This window comes from Dermacentor albipictus, chromosome 1, assembly GCF_038994185.2.
Source record: "Dermacentor albipictus isolate Rhodes 1998 colony chromosome 1, USDA_Dalb.pri_finalv2, whole genome shotgun sequence".
In the NCBI taxonomy this organism is placed as follows: Eukaryota; Metazoa; Arthropoda; class Arachnida; order Ixodida; family Ixodidae; genus Dermacentor; species Dermacentor albipictus.
The window spans coordinates 40,741,679-40,762,953 of record NC_091821.1 but is presented as its reverse complement, the minus strand read 5'-3'; the positions used below and the strand labels follow the sequence as shown (position 1 = coordinate 40,762,953).

The following is a 21,275-nucleotide window of genomic DNA, read 5'->3' as shown; positions in this document are numbered from 1 at the left end:
TATATTTTGCTTTAGTGAATAGAATATTTGTAGACACAAATAAACACTGTATAGCAATTAATGCTCGTCGTTCTGTCACGAGTCAATTCAAGAAAATCAATCTATAAGAAGAAGCATGCAGAAATGTAGATTGCAAGCTTAGTGCTATTAGCAACGGAGTGTTGAAGAGGCCTCAGCCGAATTTTAACTAACATCCCGCCCTTTCTGTGTCTCGTTCTATGCAGTTGGCTGTCGCTTCGAAGACCTTCTTAATCGTGTGAAGGACGGTAAGCCACGGCGATATCAGGATGTTTCACATGGCTCGCTTGCAGCTTATGAATGTGAAACGCCCTACGTACTGGAGGATGGAGGAAAGCTGCGCTGCGATTTCGGAACGTGGAGAGGCCAGCCGCCGAAATGCGTTCCGCCAAGTGAGTACAGCAGTCATAGGAAATTTAGGCAATTTTTTTTCTTCTTCTGTGTTTGTTTTCGAAAGCAAGATTTTTAAAAAGTTTGAATGTCTGTGATTTTATGGCCTTTTGATCACGTACCCTCACCACATTTGTATCCTTGAATGAATTGAATCACATTTAACGAAACAGTCTTTGCAATGGTTCTTGCTTAGCACGACTGCTCAGTGACCTAATCTGGCAGCATTAATGCCATTAGGCAGCATGAGAGGGTTTATTAGCCACGTGCTGCGCTAAGTTCACGTGTTACGTGACACCATCGAGCAAAAAAAAAAAATGACGTTCCACATCCGCCCACCATGGCATTAGTGGTGCTGGCTAACACTCCTAGGGCTGGATATAGTAAATACAAATACCAAAGTTAGTGGACGCATCAGCAGTAGGTGCCGCAGCACAATTGATCGGGCAACGGGCGCGTGATATGGGGTTGTGGGTTCGCTTCCCACCGGCGGCTTGTTATCTTTTCATCTACTTTCACTTCCCTTTTCTTTCTTATTTTGTACATTTCAATTCCAACCACAGCTAATTTTTTCGATGATTTCCAAGGTTTCAGTGCCTTGTAGCGCCCACATCTACTACGATGCGAGGGCACGCTCACAGCAAGAACAGAGAATGAAATAATGAAGGTAGTGGGGCGTAGGTTTCAGTATCAGCTCTGCAGCTTACGTGTCGGCCCTCTTTCCTTTAGCGCTCTACAGTGTGACCTAGGACTTAAGCATGACCGAACCTAGCAACAATGCCGCACATCAAGCCCTCGCCGCGTCGAGCCTATCAACCGAGTCAAGCCCTCGCCTCACAGGTATCGCAGAGGTTCGATTTCAGCTTCCACTCTTTTGGACGCAGAATCCCCAGGTGTGGTTTTCACAGGCTCGCGCGCAATTCCACCTGCACCGGATCACTTCGCAGACGACGCAGTTGTACAAAGTGATCTCGTCACTACCACGCTAAGTAGTCAACAACCTCACCGACGTCCTCGCCCAGCATTTGCGCTAAAACCTATATGAGCGCCTCAAGGCAAATATCCTGACCAGCGAAGAACTTGTTGACCGACGCCCTCCCAAATACTGCACCGTATGCGGGCAGCTCTTCGGCGAAGGTAACGTCAACATCCACAGCGCTCTGCTCAAGGAACTTTTCCTGCAGCGCCTTCCCTAAACTGTTCGCCTCGCCTTTGCCGCCGCTGATGACATGATGCTAGACCGCCTGGCTGAGCTCGCCGTTAAGATTCACGAGGCTGCCGCTCCATCGGTTTCTGTTGTCGCGACAAAGCTTGAGCTAACAACAGTTGCCCAGCTCGAAGCGCGCGTTGACGACCTAACGGCTGCCATTTCTTCACTTCACGAGCCCAGACGACGCCAGCGCTCTTCAAGTCCGCGTGCTTCGTCATCTTTTCGCGCGCAACCGTTGCGTCGTATTTTCGTCGTCGAGCGCAAGGACCTCTCAGTTCCAGCAAACCTGCTGGTATCACCTGCGTTTTGCACATCGGACTAGGAAGCGCGCGACACTTTATACCTGGTCGGAAAACGGCAAGAGGGATCACTAACGGCCACACATGGCCTTTCCATCGAGCTGGCCGCCTGCTTACAGTTAGCTCAAGATTGGCGCCATGTCTTTCCTTAATGACACGGGCGCCCAGGTTAGTGTAGTGCCCCCATCCACAAGTGGTCGCTATTCTAAGCACCTTGCGAGGACTATGCCAACGCACCCGCCTTCGCACAGCACGAGAATACTTAGCTATTTCCTTCCGAATGATCGCACAAGAAATTGCAAACATCGCCGGAACCGTTTTCTTCCCCAGTGGATCCTCCTACCCTCATAGCATCCTTCGAATATTACTTCGAACGCAAGCCGGCCTATGATAGACGATGGTATGAACTCAGCTTTCCCTAAGGCGGAAGTTCAGGCTGCAGTGCCTTCCAGTAAGACGTCCAGCGCACCAACCCCGGACGCCATTACATACGCAATGCTCCGCAACCTTTCCGATAATACTCTCGAGGACCTTCTTGTTCTTTGTAATCGGGTTTGTGACAATGGAAATCTGCCCGATTCATGGCAGCTATCAACGGTCATCCCCATTCCCAAACCCGGAAAATCATCCTCTGTTCTGGGCGACCTTAGGCTGATATCATTGACTTCCCAGGCCGGAAAGCTTATGGAAAAAAATGGCACTGAGTCGCCTTGACTGGCACATCGAAAGCAACAGCATCCTCCATGCCTGCCAAACTGGCTTCTGCCTTCGGCACAGCACACAAGACAGTTTGGCACTACTCGCAGGATTTCCTACACACTCGCCATCGCTTGGATGTGAAGCTTTTGGTTACGATCGACATACGCAAGGCGTTTGACTCTGTACCTGACCCCTCGATCCTCGCTTCCGCAACTGGCGCCGGTATCACAGACAAACCCTCCGCATATATACGCGGCTTTCTCTATGACCGTGAATTTCCAGTTACCGTAGGGTAGACACTCTCCGCACCGAAGGAATCACGAGTGGGAGTGGCGCAAGTCGTAGTCCTCTAGCTGTTATTGTTCAACTTGGTGATGGCACCGCTCTGCTATCGCCTGGCTGAAATATCTGGACTTCGCTTCAATTTGCATGCGGACGATGTCACAATATGGACCAACGGGGGCTCCGACGGCGACCAGTCCGATGCCATTCAAGCCGGACTCGACGTCATTACCACATTTCTAAAGGCTGTCGGACTCATGTCTTCTAGTGACAAAACTAACTTCGTAGTACTACGCACGAAAGCAGCCCGTGCTGCCTCGCAAATTTTCGTTCACCTTTGATGGCGAGCAAGTGTCTCAGCAAGACAGTGTTCGAGTTATAGGCATCTACATCGATGCAGATGGTGGTGCAGCCACATGGCTTCGCAACATCACTCGGACGTGGCATCAGATACTCCAACTAACGCGCCGCATCGCGTCCAAAAACTGGAGAAGTGAGGAGCGCGCTCTCCGTCGCCTCGTGACTACTCTACTGATTTCACGTGCTGTATACGCCTATAACTTTTAGTCTGATCCAAAAGCAACGTCGAAAACTCGAATCGCTCAACCAAGAAGCCATGAGGGTTGTCACCGGCCTGCCGCCTTTCACACGCTTACACTGCCTTGCCCTAATGGCCTAGATTAATCCGATCGCGGCAATTGGCGGCGAGGAGTTACGGAGTCGCCATCTATCGGAAGCGCCTCGCTGGCGTAGTATGAGGGATCACGTGGCGCGATCCTCATAGGTTTTGCTGTCAGCGCTCGCTGAAAACACCACGCGCGAGCTCTCCCAGACATTTCTGTAAGTAATTTCGAAACGAAAGAAGTTTCTTACTGTCTAAATAATAATGTTGGGCAAACTGAAAGCACACAATCATTTACAGACGCTATCTCTTTACCGAATACGTACACTGAACGCCACTGCGTCCGGTCGCCGCGATGGAGTCTCCCGAACCGGCTTCTTGTGTGAAAGGTACAGGTAAACGCTCAGAGCAAACTATGTGAAATATGTTCTTATAGTGCCTGTATAACTAAATGGAGTGTAATAGAACGAAGCCTCAATGCAGCGATCGCGCAGATTCGCAGCGACCGACTGCGCGTCTGCATGCTTGTCCGCGCACTGTATCGCTTTCTCCGCGCGCGCATTTTTGCACCGTGCCATGAGCTTCAAGCCGCAGAATATGAGCATTTGACAGTATACAAGCAACCATTATTGCGTGGGCGCTATCAGAGCTGTTCAGAAATAATTTCATTGTAGAGACTTCGATGCCTGCGGGGTCTGTGATGTGCCGTCGCGACGATTCAATCTTTTTTTTCTTCTAAATTATTTGACCTTTCAATATTATTTCTCGAGTTGCGTCGCACTGTATGTTTATCGGTGTTGTCAGCGTGGAATTTCCCGCTGCTCCTGTTTTGTGATCCAGTGCATTAATTCACAACACAAACGTGACCATATGCCATGCTTTTTTAAAATGTGCTTCTTACCGCTGCCTTTCCACTCCATTGAACTTGCCAGTATCTATAGAATCGACAAGTTCATAGACCAAACCGTCATGACATTAGTCGGGCAGCGGACTCGGGCGAGCGAACATCGAGGACCGGGCGCCGTAGCAGAAATCTTCCTCGCCCTCGCATCTGTGCTTGCTGCATACCCGAGTTGTAGCCGATGACAGTTTGCCAATTTTATGTTTCGCGACCCAAGCTTCACGCAGTTTCTTGTCCTGCGGCTACGTGTGAATAAGGCTGACACCGGCCTCCGTTACGTGCGTCCGGTCCTGCGGCACCGAGCAGTAGCCTACCATGTTGCGCGCCTTCAAGGGCAGCGACTACCTATTGTAGTGCTTTCAAGCGTTCTAAAGGAGACACTCGAAGCGGGAAAATTTCGCCACTAAATGAGGACCGCAGCGTACGAGGGAATTTAAACTCGTTTTCAGCTCGCTCCGGCGCGCCCGAAGCAGCCGATGCGGCCGCTATGTCCACGTGATCCCTCCTAGCACGTCACGCCGACGGTGGCGCCAGCTTTTCCAGTGGTGGAGCTCGAGGCCAATAGCCGAGGCTGCCAAGCATTCCCATCAGTTCCAATTACATAAGATCTACGATATTCGGTCGTAGCATCCTCTCGCTTCTTCATCTTCCAGTCCCCTCCACGCCTCTGCCCTCTTTTCCTGTTCTGTTGGATTGTCCCCTGACTGGAGACATTACACCGATTCCCCAAAACGTGAAGGGCGATCACGCAGACAGGCAGTTGTCTTACGTACCGCGGCATGAAGCAATTCGCGACGCTCCTCCCCATCACCACACTGTCTCCTCCGACGCCGCCATAAGTGACGAAGCTTCAGCCATTTGCCCACGTACAGCCGCGGCCTACTCCTCTTGCCGCCCTGCCTGCAATGGCCCATTAATGGCGGAACTAGGTGCGATATCCGCTGCATGCGACGCCGTCCTCAAGCCTTCTTTTGCAGCCTCCACTCATCACCCTGTTTACAGAGCCTTGCAGGCCTCCATATATGTCTGAGCCCGGCTGGAGTGCTGCAATGGTGTTGTTCACTCGTTACACCGGGCGCTACGAATCACCGACTAGACTGACCACACTGTCTGCCTTTCATGGATACCAGGTCACGCTGGTGCCTTTGGCAAGTGAATGGTGGACTGACTGGCGAGAGGACATCTTTCCTGCCCCTCAGATACACGGCCACAAGTGCCTAAAGACCCATACTCCATCAACCCCGACATAGTCCTTGCAGAGGCGAAGGTGACTCGCAAATCCTACGCCTCTGCCAGGGAAGTTTACCCGTGATGAAGCCACACGCCTGCGACGCATTGTCACGAAGAAAGCAGAGACACCAGCCCGCCGCGCCAGGATGCGCCTCCACACCTGGCAATCAGCCACTTGCCGTTCCTGTCCAGGGAACCAGCTGCCGAATCAGTAATATATACTATGGAGCTACTCGGCTCTCGCCGAGCACCGGAACCGAGCGATAGCCACCCTCCCGTCTACTCTGAGGCCTCAGGATTTGGATGCTCGGCGCCTTCCCACTGGTCCCCTCTGAGTACCGGCGCCTCATATTCCAGTCCTTATTTCGATTTATACAAGACTAAAAAATGATCAATAATATCTGAACTGACTTCCTCCTTTGTCCCTCCCCCTGCTCTGATGGGTCCACTTCCTGGGGGCGGGAACTTTTTATGGTTATTTTAATAAACGTTTTACTAACAACGAAGCCTCGCGAACAGCCTTACGCACCGCTAACGTCTCTACCATAGCAACATACGGGCTTCGTTCACTTACCATTGACTTCATATTACGACGCACATCCCGCTAGGTTTTCGTCATCGCCGACGTCATCCATCCCATCATCGTCTCAGATTCCTTGTCTTTCCACACTACTCATCTATCGATCGTTGGACTTCTATCGCGAGTAGATTGCCCACTGGCATTTACACACTTGATTGAAACTGTAGCTGGTCTAGCTTCAGAAGCAGCATTTGAAGTAGTAGATAAGGCACCAAGGCAACCAGTATGTAAGCTCTCCCAAGTAACAAAGCACTTTATAAACAAACGACAAAGGATGAAAGTGTCCAACTCAAGAGATTAGAGATTTTGCAGAACGGTCCAAACTGATCAACAAGGAGAAAATAAGGGATGTTCGAAATTGTAACGTGAGAAAGACTGAAGAACCAGTCAAAAATGGACGCAGCCTGAAATCGGTGAGAAGGAAACGTGGCATCGGACAAACCAAGATGTATGCGTTGAAAGATAAGCAGGGTAATATCGTCAGCAATCTCGGAGATATAGTAAAAGCAGTGGAAGAATTTTATACTGACCTTTACAGTGCCCAGAAAATTCACGATACCTACATTCGAAGCAGTAATTAACAGGTTGCAGAGACTCCTTCTATAACTAGCGATGAGATTAGAAGGGCCTTGCAAGACGTGAAACGGGGAAAAGCGGCAGGAGAAGATGGGCTACCACTCGATTTAATCAAAGATGTGGGATATAATTCTTGAAAAACTGGTGGCCCTTTATACGAACTGTATATCTACTTCAAGGGTCCCAGAGAACTGGAAGAATGCCAACACTATATTAACCCACAAAAAGGGAGACGTTAAGGAATTGAAAAATTATAGGCCCATTACCTTACTTCCAGTGTTATATAAGATATTCACCAAGATAATCTCCAATAGAATAAGGGCAACACTATATACTTCAGTCAACCAAGGGAACAGGTTGGTTTCAGGAAGGGATACGCAAGGGAAGGAAGGGAGGGAAGGAAGAGATACAGGAAGGGAAGGAATGGATCATATTCATGTCATCAATCATGTAATCGAGAAATCCGCAGAGTACAATCAGCCTCTCTATACGGCTTTCATAGATTACCAAAAGGCATTTGAGTCAGTAGAGACACCAACAGTCACAGCGGCATTACGTAGTCAAGGAGTACAGAACGCTTACGTAAAAACCTTGGAAAATATCTACAGAGGTTCTACAGCTGCCTTAATTCTACACAAGAAAAGTAGGAAGGTACCTATAAAGAACCGGGCCAGACAATTTATCCAATGCATGTCACTGCGTGCTTGGAAGTAGTATTTAAGCTATTAAACAGGGAAGGCTTAGGAGTGAAAATCAATGGCGAATGTCTCAGCAGGCTTCGATTTGCAAATGACATTGTCCTGTTCAGCAACCCTGGGAACGAGTTATAACAAATGATTGAGGACCTTAACAGAGGGAGTATAAGAGTGGGGTTGAATATTAATATGCAAAAGACACAGATAATTATCAATAGCCGTGCAAGGGAACAAGAGTTTAGGATCGCCAGTCAGTCTCTCGAGTCTGTGAAGGAGTACGTTTACCTAGGCCAATTACTCACTGGAGACCCTGATCATGGGAAGTAAATTTACGGAAGAGTAAAAAGCGGTTGGAGTGCATTCGGCAGACATTGTCAGATCCTGACTGGAAGCTTACCATTATCGTTAAAAAGAAAGGCGTATAATCAATGCATTCTACCGGTGCTGACATATGGGGCACAACCTTGGAGACTGACAAAGGAGCTCAAAAACAAGTTTAGGACCGCTCAAAGAGCGATGGAACGAAGAATGTTAGGCGTAGGGTTAAGAGAGAGGAAAAGAGTGGTGTGGATCAGAGAGCAAACTGGGATAGCCGATATTCTAATTGACATTAAGAAACAGAAATGGAGTGGGGAGGTCATGTGATGCATAGGTTAGATAACTGGTGGACCATTATGGCTAAAGAATGGGTGCCAAGAGAAAGGAAGCGCAGTCGAGGACGGCGGAAGACAAGGTGCGGTGATGGAATTAAGAAATTGGCAGGCTCTAGTTGGAATCGGTTGGCGCAGGACAAGGGTAGTTGGCGATCATAGGGAGAGGCCTTCGCCCTGCAGTGGAGATAAAATAGGCTGATGGTGACGATGACCGTCAAGTCCTTACCCGAGAATCTTGGCCGAGTTTCCCGAGGTCACAAAAGCTTTCAATTTGAACAAGGTTCCAACCATACGGGTTCTCACCATATCATCCCGCGTATTCCCCCAGTTTCTTCCCGTCCTCGCCGCTTGTTCGACGAGCGTCTTGCCGTCGCTAAACGGGAGTTTCAGCGTATACTGCAACTCGGCATTATTACTCTTTCATTCAGTGCTTGGGCTTCGCTGCTGCATTTGGTACCAAAGAAGGATCCGAATGATTGGCGTCCGTGTACAGATTACCGTGCTCTCATTGTTCAAACCGTGCATGACAGCTATCCAATTCCCCATATTCAAGATTTCGCATCTAATCTGGATGGGTGCACCATTTTCAGCAAAGTGTATCTCGTTAACGCGTGCCACCAGATACCAGTTGAGCCCAGCGACATTTCCAGAACTGCCACCAAAACGCCCTTCTGTTTATTCGAGTTTGTGCCCAAGGCCTTTCGATTGCCCAACACCGGACAAACATTCCAGCGTTTTATCGGTGAGGTGACACGAGGTTTGCCTGCAGACTTCGCGTACATCGACGACATACTAATCGCTAGTGGCACTCCGGAAGACCACAAGCGTCACTTGCGTGAACTTTTACAACGTCTGCAAATGCGTTTTAGAACGCAGCTCTTAAAGGGCAAGATATAGTCCGGCGTAACGCGCGTCGCGGTTAAGCGACGTCGGTGAAAAACGCGCACTCTACAGTTCGGCGTCACGGCGTAGCCGGCGTGCCCAGGCGCGCTTGGCGAACTCAACGCCGCCGGCGCGGAGATAGAGCGTGTTCTATTTCACGCGGCTGACGCTAGACCAGAATGCACTGCGCCCTGCAGCGGCAGCGAGCAGAAGGCAGAATGGCGGCCTGCGGTGCGCGTACTGACAGTGCGGCTGTGGTTTTTTGAACATCCGTGTGGGATGACAGCGCGAGTGAGGACGCCTGCTTGAAGCGATTTGCAACCTTCCATGTGTATGCGATGTGAAACGCATGGACCACCGCGACACAGAGCGCAAGAACAACGCGTGGGAAGCTCTACGAAAGCAGTGTGTTCTCGCCACAGGTAAGCTTCATTTCGCAGCTCCTGTACTAGCTGGTGGTAGTCGCCGAGTTGAGGGCGCTTGCCGAATAGCTTTCGCATGTACATACATGGTCCGCTTCCGTTTTTGACGTAGCCGAAGTACAAGCAATATGAGTGCGATGTTCTGGCTGTCAGGCACGGCGGCCGCATTTATGTGGCGCGGCAATGCGCCTAGTCGTGGTGAAGCAGTGCTTCTTGCGCGGCGAGAGCCGCGTCACACATTTGACGAACGTTGCCGTCGATGGCTGGGCACTGGACGAGCAGGTCACGGAGTGCAGCAGCGAGAGCGGCTATTAGCGCGTCTCTGGAGTCGCTGTTCGCAGCGGTTGGAGGGCCGCGTGGCGGCTCAGCTGCGGCTGTCGGGGGGCTGCAGCCGCGCAGGGCGTCACTGTAAGATCGGCCCTGCGGGGAGCGAGCAGACGTGGACGTGGCGGGGCTGTACGCGGCTCGGTTGGTGCGGCGCCGGCTAGCTCAAGCGCTTTTTTTGCGCGAAAGGGGCCGCTGAGACGATGAGAGCAACACGGCCGCCTTTCTCTCGCGCTGCCACTCGGGACAGCTTGGTTCGGTCGATGGGTGACGGCCGCCGCAATTAATGCAGCGTGGATTCTCTGTGGGGCAGCCTTCTGTGGCATCCGAATCACCACAGCAGAGGCAGCGGGCGTCACGGAAGCAGGTGGCGCCGGCGTGGCCGAAGACGCCGCAGCAGTCGCATTGGAGTGGTCGGGGCAGGCGAGCACGCACGGCGCGCAGCTGCTTGAATAGCCGCACGTTTGTCGGCACGACGCTCCCGACGAAGGTGACGGTGACGCTCGCGCCACTCCGTGAACATGACAGCACCGCGACGGGGGCCTCAAGGTTTTCTCGAACCGTGCGGGCGTCGAAAGAGCTGTCGACCCCATGGATGACACCCACACAGGAGTTGTTGTGTAGTGCCTTGGGGCGCACCGCCACGCCGCCGAGGTCACACACTTCGAGTAGGGGCGCCAAGTCGGCACCGTGTATCACGTCAGCAGCCACCACATTCCGGCGTGTTGTGCCATCACCACAAGCCCGGATTCCGAATCTGCAAGATGCAGAATCTATCCTGCGAGCGCCCTAATTCTCCCTTCACCAGTCAAGATGCTGAGCCGTCAGGCAGCGGGGTCCTGCGGGAGAAGCCTCGGCGAGCCGCATGTTTGGACGTGTCAGCGTGTGCCAGACAGCCCGGCGCCGCACCTCCCTTTGCCTGGAGGTCACCGCGCGCGCGAACTTTGAACCGGGTGGCCAGCGCGGTCGCTGGTTGGACCCCTCGGACGACCGTCGTGTGCTGACTTTGTATTGGGCCGTTTGAGGGACAATGGTTCCTCGGGGATTATAAAAGCAGCGACGTGCCACCTGAAAAACAGGATCCGCCGACCCACCGGGAGAGAGTGTCGCTCCCGACTGGGGTGAGATGTGTCACGCGTTTTCGCCGGACGCCGTCGTGCGGGAACAGTCGCGTTTGTGTGAGCTCTCGGCCCCAGTGCCGATCCGATCTTGTCCTGTACAATGACCTGTATATAATGTATAAAATCCCTTTCGTTATTCTCATCGACGCCTGGCTCAGAGTCTTCGCTACCAACGCTCTGTCACGAAACGGGTGACGAGCGCTACGGGACCACAAAGTCGTAATAGTGGTGCAGCGGTGAAAGTTCGTAACACTGGTGGCACCGGTTGGGTGTCGTAACACTGGATGGCAGCTACGGGATTGACCGGCATCAGCTACCTCGGCGCGGTGAGTGCCTGAAGTTTACCTCAAACACCAGACTTTCTCTGACACAGGTTATAGTAGCTTAGGGAAGGATTTGGTGTTTGCATTGTGATAACCTTGTGTGTTTCAAGCCTAGTAAGAGTGTTTTGAAAACCAGGGGATGCTGAGGGGGTAAACAGGGCAGTGTGTGAAATACTTGCATATGTCTTACTAGTAGTGTTATAGTAGCGTACGGCAGGTATATTCAAAAAGGGTAAACAGCAGGAGGACAGTGTGAACGATGGAGAAGTACAAGGTGAAGGAACTTCTCGAAATTTGTGAGGAGTTGGGCATTGAGTTGGGCTCAACCAAAAGAAAGAATGCGATCCTTGAGGTCATGAGGACCGGGGACGTAACGGCTGAGGAAGCCGCAGAGGCCTGGGCGGATATCAAGGAACGTCGGGAAAGGGAGGAAAGGGATAAGGAACGTTGCGAGCAGGAAAGGAGAGAACAGGAACGTCGCGAAGAGGAAAAGGAGGAAAGGAGAGAGAGGGAGCGACGTGAGCACGAGCTTAAAATGAAAGAGTTGGAGATCCGAAATAACTCGCCGGCGCCTAGTCTCACTTCTAACGTTCCAAGAATACGCGATCAACTTCCACCCTTTGTCGTCGGAGAGGATATGGCCAAATACCTCGTGAAATTTGAGCACGTGTGCGAACGGAATAGCATTGAGCGATCCCTTTGGGCACAGAATCTGTTAGCCTTGCTTCCTGGGGAGGCATCAGACGTAATCACTTGCTTATCGAAAGAGGCGTTTGAGAGCTACAGTGATGTGAAGGAAGCGCTACTGCGGAAGTACAAATTGTCGCCCGAAGCTTTCCGGCAGAGGTTCCGGTATGCAAAAAAGGGCAAGGAGTCGAATGTTGACTTCGCGTTTCGTCTAAAAGCCGACCTGGTGGAATGGCTGAAGGGCGAAGAGGTTTACGATGACCGCGACAAAATCGTCGAATGCATCGCGTTGGAGCAGTTCTACCGTTGCATTGATGAGGATGTCCGGCTCTGGCTGCAAGATAGGCTAAAGGATGTTAAGCTAAACAAGGCAGCAGAGTTAGCGGAAGAGTATTACACACGCCGCAGCTTGCACAGCAACGCAGTGCGCGTAGAAAAGGCAGATGGGAGAGTTGGGTTTTCCGGAAAGCCCGAAAAACGGAAATGTTACAATTGCAAAAAGCAAGGGCACATCGCTGCGAACTGCCCAGAGAAAATTGCTTTTGCAACAAAACAGCGAAATGATACGACGCGTTTTTTTTTTTTGAAAAACGGAAACCGTTAACCTGCTACAATTGCAAAAAGCAAGGGCACATCGCTGCAAGCTGCCCAGAGAGAATTGCTTTTGCAACGATACGGGAAACTCGCAAAAACATACGTCTATTGGAGCCCTATGTGCAGGAAATTAAGGTAAACGGCAAGAAGTGCCGAGCACTGCGGGACTCTGCAGCAACTATGGACGTTGTTCACCCGTCTTTCGTCTCCTCGAGTGATTTTACGGGACAGTGCGTTAGGATGCGGCAAGTGGCCGAGAAGGAGAGTGTCTGTTTACCGATCGCAACGGTTATCAATGAAGGAGAGTTTGGGAAACTTAACACCGAAGCCGCTGTGTCAGCCGCCCTCCCGGAGCAATTTTCCTACCTCTTCTCAAATAGCTCGGAGCAGCTGCTGAGGGATCACGGCAAATCATTCTTTGCCGACGTGGCGTACATGGCCCCCACGCGATCCAAAGCGCGCCCGCTGTCGAGGGAACTTGACTTAGCGTCGGTGAGCGAACAGCGGTGCGGTACACGGACTGATCAAGGTAACTTGAGTGGCGAGCAGTCACGGGAGAGGCAGAGCTCGGACGCTGGCCTAGACGAGCGGGTCCTGGAAGTGAGTGGGAGTGACGCGTGCAGTGCTAGCCGCGATATAGACGCGACGCCGCAATTAGGCGACGCGGGCTCCACACTAGCTCCGGTTTCCGCCAGCCGGCAGGAGCAGGCTGCAGTTGAAAGAGAAAGTCTGATTCGCGAGCAACAGGAAGACTGTTCATTAGCCGATCTGAGGAAGAGCGTCAAACGGGGAGTGAAAAAAAAGAGGGTTTCATTTGGCAAAGAATCTGGCTTATTGTACCGCCGCTACACGGATAAGCAGGGTCGCAAATATAAGCAGCTTCGGATTCCGCGAAAGTATCGCCGGGAAAAATGAATGACCTCATTTGCTTCCTCAGTGGTATGTTTTCGGTCCAAGTGTTTTCAAGGGGACCATTCCATTTGTAATTATTATTGATGATTAATAATTGTTTCTATTTTGTTGAGTTGTTAATTTGAAAACTGGTTGTTTCAGCCTCGTGTACTAGATCGTACACCTGCCTCTTGTTGCAGCGGGAGAAAAAAGGGGGATAACAATTTAGTTGGGTTGATTTGGATTATCGCCTTGTCTGGTGTTTGACGGGAGACAGAGGGCACTTGTTCGTGTTGGGTGTTGCCTTTTGCCGGTCGGTTTTGCAAGCTGCAGAACGACCAACCGGGACCAGTGGCGAGAAGCAAGGTCTTAGGAACGACCCGAGTGGAGCTGGTCGAGGTACCTTGGCGACAACGTGGTGAGCAGAGCTCCTGTCCTGGCGAGTCAGACCTGGGCACGTGAAGTTACCTGGCGTCCCGACACTGGACGTGAACTTGGACGAGCCTGACGAACGTGCGCGCCTGGCATCCGAGCAACGTGGAGGCAGCTCGTCTTCCCGGCGCTTTATCTGAGGGCGGGGATGCTGTTGTGCCATCACCACAAGCCCGGATTCCGAATCTGCAAGATGCAGAATCTATCCTGCGAGCGCCCTAATTCTCCCTTCACAAGTCAAGATGCTGAGCCGTCAGGCAGCGGGGTCCTGCGGGAGAAGCCTCGGCGAGCCGCATGTTTGGACGTGTCAGCGTGTGCCAGACAGCCCGGCGCCGCACCTCCCTTTGCCTGGAGGTCACCGCGCGCGCGAACTTTGAACCGGGTGGCCAGCGCGGTCGCTGGTTGGACCCCTCGGACGACCGTCGTGTGCTGACTTTGTATTGGGCCGTTTGAGGGACAATGGTTCCTCGGGGATTATAAAAGCAGCGACGCGCCACCTGAAAAACAGGATCCGCCGACCCACCGGGAGAGAGTGTCGCTCCCGACTGGGGTGAGATGTGTCACGCGTTTTCGCCGGACGCCGTCGTGCGGGAGCAGTCGCGTTTGTGTGAGCTCTCGGCCCCAGTGCCGATCCGATCTTGTCCTGTACAATGACCTGTATATAATGTATAAAATCCATTTCGTTATTCTCATCGACGCCTGGCTCGGAGTCTTCGCTACCAACGCTCTGTCACGAAACGGGTGACGAGCGCTACGGGACCACAAAGTCGTAATAGTGGTGCAGCGGTGAAAGTTCGTAACACTGGTGGCACCGGTTGGGTGTCGTAACAGGCGGAAGTTCACGCGTACGCGTCTCACGCCTGGCACAGAGGAGAGCTGGGCAGCGATACCGTCCCGTGAGAATGCGAGGAAAGTCGCTTTGCGCCCGATGGGACGGTAGAGGACCGTGACGGCGGTATCTCGAGCGACGCCGTCGTCAACGGGTGGGGTGTGCGGCTCGAAGTCGACGAGCCGTCGGTAACGGCGTCTCCTTCTTGCGGCTTGTTTTGGCTGCACCGCTGCCGGCTGGCAGGCTTGGGCGTCCTCGGCGGCCGCGAGCAGCAGCGGAGAGTGTTTCGCTGTGTGAGCTCCCCTGTTCCCTCAGCAGCTGGGGCAGGGGTGGGCGCTCGCGGCTGGCTCTCGTTGTACGTGGGGCCGTCAGCTGGTTTGTCGTCATCGGCGGGAGCAGCCACCGCCTCCGAGCGTGAGCCCTTCTCCGCCGCAGGGGGAGTGGGCTTGGTGTTGGTGAGTGGGGGCGACGAGCAGGCCGCCGGCGACGTCAGTGATGGGGAGACCGGCCGGACAGGATTTGCCTCGGGCGAGGTGGTCGCGTCCGTGCGGGAGGACGCAGTGTCGGAGCCAATCATGCTTGCGGTTGGCAAGAAGAAGGTGCCGGCACTGTCGTCGGTGTCGCCGGTCGACGGGCAGCTGGCGCTGTCGTCGGTGGAGGCAGCCGAAGTGTGGGCCTCCGCGGTGGTGTCCGTTGAAGTGGACGGCGCGGCGTGGTAGTCGCTGGCGGTAGTTTTCCGCGCATAAAAGGGAAATCCGCGGAAGGGAGTATCCAGCGCAGATGGGGCGCGCGTGGATGGTGTCGCGCTCACTGGTGGAGGCGTGCATGATGGCGCGGAGCTCGTCGAGTCCGTCGAGAGTGCGCGTAGCGTACGAGCTTCCAACGTAAGGCAGGAGGCAATCTGCCGAAGCGTGACTGCCGGCCACGTGGGGGGAGCTGCAGGGCTCGTCTGGACGCCGGGCCATCGGTGCAGTCAGGAGTTTGCTTCGTCGGCCTCTTCCTCTGCTGTTTCTTCGGAGGGTCGCCCATCAGATGGGGCCTCCGTCTGTCGTGCGAGCCTTGAAAAGGGCTGCGCTCGTAAGCGCGGTCGAATGCGGAGACGCACGCGCGCGAGCAGTGGCGGGCGAGCCGTAGCCGTTTGAGCGAGGGGCGATGACCACTCGCTTCGGCTGTCCGGGAACGTCTCGGCTGGAGAGAAGGCGTGCGTCTCCCAATTTGTTGGGCGCCGTCACGTGGTATATTTCGCGCTCTTTTCTACATTTTTTTTCCTTTTCCGCGTCTCGGTGCACTCACCACCATGGCAGTTAGCCGTCGAGTTTCCGCGGTGAGGCTGCCGCAAGGGATTACTGATGTTTTGGCTAAGTTTCGTGGCTAACCGCGTCACTGAAGAACTCAGTTTTTGTTCAATGTAAGGGATTGATTTTAAGGGTACTGGACGTGCAAATGTGTACGAACGGAGATTTCTCCTTTGTTGACGGGGTACGAGCTCAGGCATGGGTAAGCTTATGCACGGGTGCTATTCTCGGTGCTTGTTGAGATTTGTTTTCCTCATCACGCTATCGTCAACAGGTGTACGAAGCTATGGAGTGCGTAGGCTGTGTTCTGTCATATATCGTTCTGGAAAGGTAACACGTGTTATTGTTGTAGTACTGAGGGTCCATGTTTTGTTAGGCGCAGCAAATATATTTTGCGAGGACAAGCTGTTCACTACCAGTGCAAATGATTTTGACTATTGTGAGTAGGCTTTCTCCGCTTCGCCATGTCAGCGGGATAAAGTGGTGCACGAGTTTGCTGGCTCATATTGAGTTGGAACTGTGCAAAGGCGGAAAGGGCTCATTGATGGAAACCGTTTCTATGTGCAACTTTCATGTATGCGTACCGGTAGGACATGTAATGAGGAGGGAAGATAACCGAATTGTCATTAAGGGTTACGGACTGGATTCCAAGAGAAGGGAAGAGTAAAGTTTCGTTCGTTCTCCGTCCTCGCTTCACCGTTGGAACTTGAAGCTTATCGGACGATGATCGGCAGTTGTCGTTCAAACGCAGGCAGCAAACGATGAGGTCAGATGTACAAGAAGTATTTATACGTAAACTTTTCTATATACATGGCAGGTACAACAAATACATTACAATTTTGAACAACTGAGAAACAAGGTCTCACTCTTCGACTGTCTCAATGACTGTTAGAGCCCAGACTCGTTTTAACGTACATAGTACGGAGGCTCACTGGTCTATCAGCAATCCTGATCTCAGCCAAGTCTGAGGGACAGCATGTCGTCCCGATTTTTATAGCCCAAATATACAAAGAAAAAAAGGCGGTAGGGCCGTTGGCCCGTCCCACAGGTTCAGTTGCCAATCAGAGTCAACCGTTTGTTAAGCCACAACCTACAGGGATGGGCTTACTCTTAAAAATAAACATATTGGAAAACAAAGCTCTTTTCCTTCTTCGCCAAAACTCCGTTGCCCTCTCATTTCTCCGTAGTGAGTGACCGGCTCAGCAAAACACGCCAGGCCCGAACAAGTTATCGCCAGACCGTTTCAAATGCCAACGGCGTCTAGGCTGCAAATGTCTCGGAAGCAGGGGCACCGGCACCACGAAGTGCCGCTGTACTCAAAGTTTGGCCGTCTGGGAGACGGATGACCCTCCTTGTCCTTCAAACTTATTGTCTACAAGACAAAGTTCTTTGAGTGCGTGTTTCCAAGACGCCGTCGTGCGAATGCACTCTTTAGGTGTGCACCGCATTCCTACAGCGTGCACGGTAAGCTGGTCTTAGACACCACGCAGGCAGTCGCACCCAACAACAAGGCTGGCGATTACGTTCCGGAGGCGTAGAGGATTAGGTCCATGCTCACTGCATGCGGCATGGAGTCAGAGTTGCTAAGTCCTTCTTAACCTCGGCGGCGCCTCCAATTAGTCAGGGACTCGGGCGCCAGACCCACAATACCTTTTGTACAGCGGTTCGTTTCAAGGCTGGTCTGTGTGACCCGTCGGCGGACTGCCAACATCGTGCGCACAATACTGACTCCCAGGAATCGGCACGCGCCCGCCTGGCACCTGCCGCGACGCGTCACCCAACCCCGCGCATTGCCTGTGACCCCGCATAACACAGCAACTGTCGCCCCGCTGACATGGGGGGAAGTGAACCCCCTCTCTATACACAAAGCACGAGGCCGATTCGTGAGACTTAAGAACCCAAACAATCAAAGCGACCTTACACGTCCCTCCTAAAGAGTATACTGGGCTTACAATGTTCCCAGCTATACTACAAGAGCCAAAGGGCGCTGTATCATAAGATTTAGGCTCTGAAGGTTCCGTCGTCAAAGAAAATTGACATACGCTGCCCAACACGGGTGCTGCGGAGTCCGTAAGGAACAGGAAAATTAACTGAAAGGACCACGGAGAAAAAACTAATTTTCTCACAGCGACAAAAAAAAAGGGCGAAAGCTCAACACATTCATGACAGTGAGCATGCAAAAGAAACACTCATGTATGTACAGGAACACTCCAACGCACTGCACGGCACAACAGCAGTAAAGTAACATATGCAGGTTATATACATAGTATGTCCATAGTCTTATAACCCTCACACACATAGACGACAACAGCCACAGAAAGTTCCACCAAGGCTGAACTGTCCCACGCACACATCCTTCGGGTGAACGGGAACATTCACGCCTGTCCTAGCTGGCATGGCTGTTTCTGTCTATCCTTTCTTTCCTGCTCTTTACTCGATTGGCTCCCACGAACGATTCGAGAGCCTTGACAATGCATCAGCATTGGCGTTACATGTTCCTTTCCGGTGACGCACTGTTACATTGTAGCGCTGTAGTGAAAGCGCCCATCTTGCTAACTTGGCCCCCTGGGGGGTGCTGGTTGTCAAATATGACAATGGGTTATGATCAGAGACAACATTCACCACTGCTCCGAAAAGCCAGTAGTCAAATTTCTTGAGTGCCCAACCTGTGTCAAATAGGAGTACTTGGTCCCCGACATTAAATTCTTTTGTCCGTGCCCTCCTATCGTAAACTAGAGCATATTTGCTCTGGCACTCGGTGCCTGTCAACTCAGCTACACTCTCGGTTAGTTCTAGCTCCCGCTGACTGGGCACCCCATTGACATCCTGCATCAAACTATTCCCTTGCGATTTAGGGATTTCATCTGTCGTGTCTTCGCAACTTAGACCGCAGTCCGGCTCAGTGTTATCGACCATTTCGACTGATCGGACCCGCAGGGTCAAACAAGCACGCAGTGACGCGCCGAAGAAAGCACAAAAGGCATCTGCTTCTGAAAGTTTCATAGCGTTCCATCATCGCTCCTAGCACGGCACACAATAATCAAGCCTTAAATACGGTAAAATATCCTTCGTACACAGACACCCAACAACAATTTTTAATGTCCGACATCCTGTAACGATGGGCGGCTTACGAGCGAACGACCAAACTGCGAGCTGCTGCGAGGGCGAGTTATATGGACACTCCAGGTGCATTTTCGCCAAGATGTTCTGTATAAAGTCCGAGGGCGACAACACTGTCGCCGCGCGTCGTGTGCTGTATGTGCGAATGAAAACACAAGAGGGACACTTTCCATAGCAGCTCAATCAGGCGCGCGCGAAGGAAGAAAGCGCAGAGCAAAGGCGCCGTCTTCCGTCGCGCGAAAGGCCGTTGGGGATGGGAGGGAGAGAGAAGGGGGCGGCGGCGTTGTGCCCGGTAGCAACTGCGGATTTCGCGACCGGGAGCAAACGGAACTGATGATTGCGACTCAATCTCGCACGCCATATATGGATGAAAGCGAGAAGGCCGCGTGGGAGGGAGGGGGAGGGGTAGCTTTCATTCGGCCAAGAAGTGCGTGCTGCTCAGCCGCCCAACACCATAGCCACTGAGCTACCGTGGCTGGTGGCTCATACCTTTGTACGCGCTGTATTCTCACCGCTGTTGCGTTGAAGCAATAGAGGGCACGAAAGTCACTTCGCTCGCTGTTGCTGCCGCGCTTGCTCACAGAAGCGTTTTAACAGCGAGCTCGAGTGCCCGCGCTCGTCGAGTGTGATATGTTCGGACTTGCTTGTGCGCGCTGGCACCGTGCTTGTTGATTCAGTTAGTAAGCGAATACTTCGAAGTTTATACGGCCTATAAAACTACTATCTTTAATTTGTATAGATGTCTACTAATTTGCTATCGCAAACGATGCTTCGCCTTTCAGGCGAAACTGCGACTGGTGTGGAAACTGCGACTGGTGTGGTGTTTCAGGCGAAACTGCGAAGGCGGTGTGGTTTGTTCGTCCGTTTCTTAGGCCATAGTTACTGGTTCTTATCAAGTTCCAGGTAGTTTTCCTATTGGTGAACGCCTTTAACATGATATTTTGGGGGAGAGACTTACAGGCCTTACTTACAAAGGTAATTCGACATTAACGCACCGTCGAAAGAACATCATAGCACTTAGATAGTAATGATGATGACAGTACTCAAGAGGGGGAGGGTAATTGCGAAATAATTATGTTTGAACAGAACTTACAAAAAGTTGGATGACTTTATGATTTAAAAAGTCTGATCCGAAAATTGTCTTTCATTTCGTAGAACAATGTACTGTGCCGGATTATGCCGACTCAAAGGTACTAAAGCATTGGTTGATTCAACATCGTTGGTTTCAGGTAAGGCACCTTCCGTATTCGTTATTGGCTTTTTTGAGGCGGTGCTAAAGTGGCGGGTGGTGCTAAAACTCAGCCTGGGCACTTGCAGTGGACTCCTCCCCAAACGAACCTAATACCCATATATACAACGAAATCTGTGACGTCTCACGGGTAGCACTGGCAGCACATTTACACCGCGAAATAAATGATGAAAGTGCCGCCTTAATTTCCTTCGCTAATATGCGATAGTCTGCTGTTAAACTTTACAAAATGTTCTAAAGTAGTACAACACCACTCTACCCTTGTCTACAGTGTTTTCCGTTCGTGTAACGCTGATGCTTTGTTTTGTCTGTCTATCAGTAAACTATTATATTAAGTTTCTATTTTAGCGCAAAATGCGTTTGTGAAACGTAATCTTGTGGAAAGCGGCATTTGAAGGAGTTACAGAATTGACCCTTATCTATTTTAAAACTATGAAACGTGAGCGCTCCTACTCCAAATGTACATGTTTTAGTCTGTCCACATTTCATAAGCTTGGTCGAGTGTGTTTACTATACTAGCTAGCTTAGTGACTGTGTGATCGGTGTGTATTTGTTATTTTGTGCATAAAATATACAGCCGTTATCTTATGCCAGGTCCTGCATAACATAACGGCCACCGGTGGCCACGAGAACCTCATAAATGTATTCTCATAATGACACGCTTTCACGATGACCAGTGACTTTCACTGACTATAGGGGAGCGATTAATTTTGCGATCATTACGCAACAGATAAACAAAACTGCTGATAATCATTGCGCTATATCTTATGTAAAATCAAGTGTGAAAAAGGCTTCCTTGGCATTTCTATCAAATTCACAGGACCTTCTCTCCAAAAATCACTGACGATAAGGCGCTTCATTAACGGACTCGCGGTGATACATGGCACAGAAAGAGACACTTAGGCGGTACAACTGCCGGCAAAGTCTGGAAGGGTGATCCTGACTGTATCA

General features: G+C 51.7%; 1 protein-coding gene and 1 long non-coding RNA gene across 3 annotated transcripts in view; one reads left to right on the top strand and one right to left on the bottom strand.

Moving 5' to 3' along the window:
• The window catches only part of LOC139061125 (uncharacterized), a 401,615-nt gene that overhangs the window by 6,580 nt on the left and 373,760 nt on the right, over positions 1-21,275 (bottom strand). The window lies entirely within an intron of this gene.
• LOC139061122 (locomotion-related protein Hikaru genki-like) overlaps positions 1-21,275 on the top strand; it is a 128,413-nt gene that overhangs the window by 36,570 nt on the left and 70,568 nt on the right. Inside the window, exons 2-3 of one of the 2 annotated variants that reach the window (XM_070540700.1) lie at positions 225-410; positions 20,231-20,304. In XM_070540700.1, the coding sequence (XP_070396801.1) occupies positions 225-410; positions 20,231-20,304 (260 nt within the window). Of the gene's footprint in view, positions 1-224; positions 411-9,246; positions 9,460-20,230; positions 20,305-21,275 lie in introns of those variants that run through there. The other variant, XM_070540709.1, reaches the window with a different exon arrangement.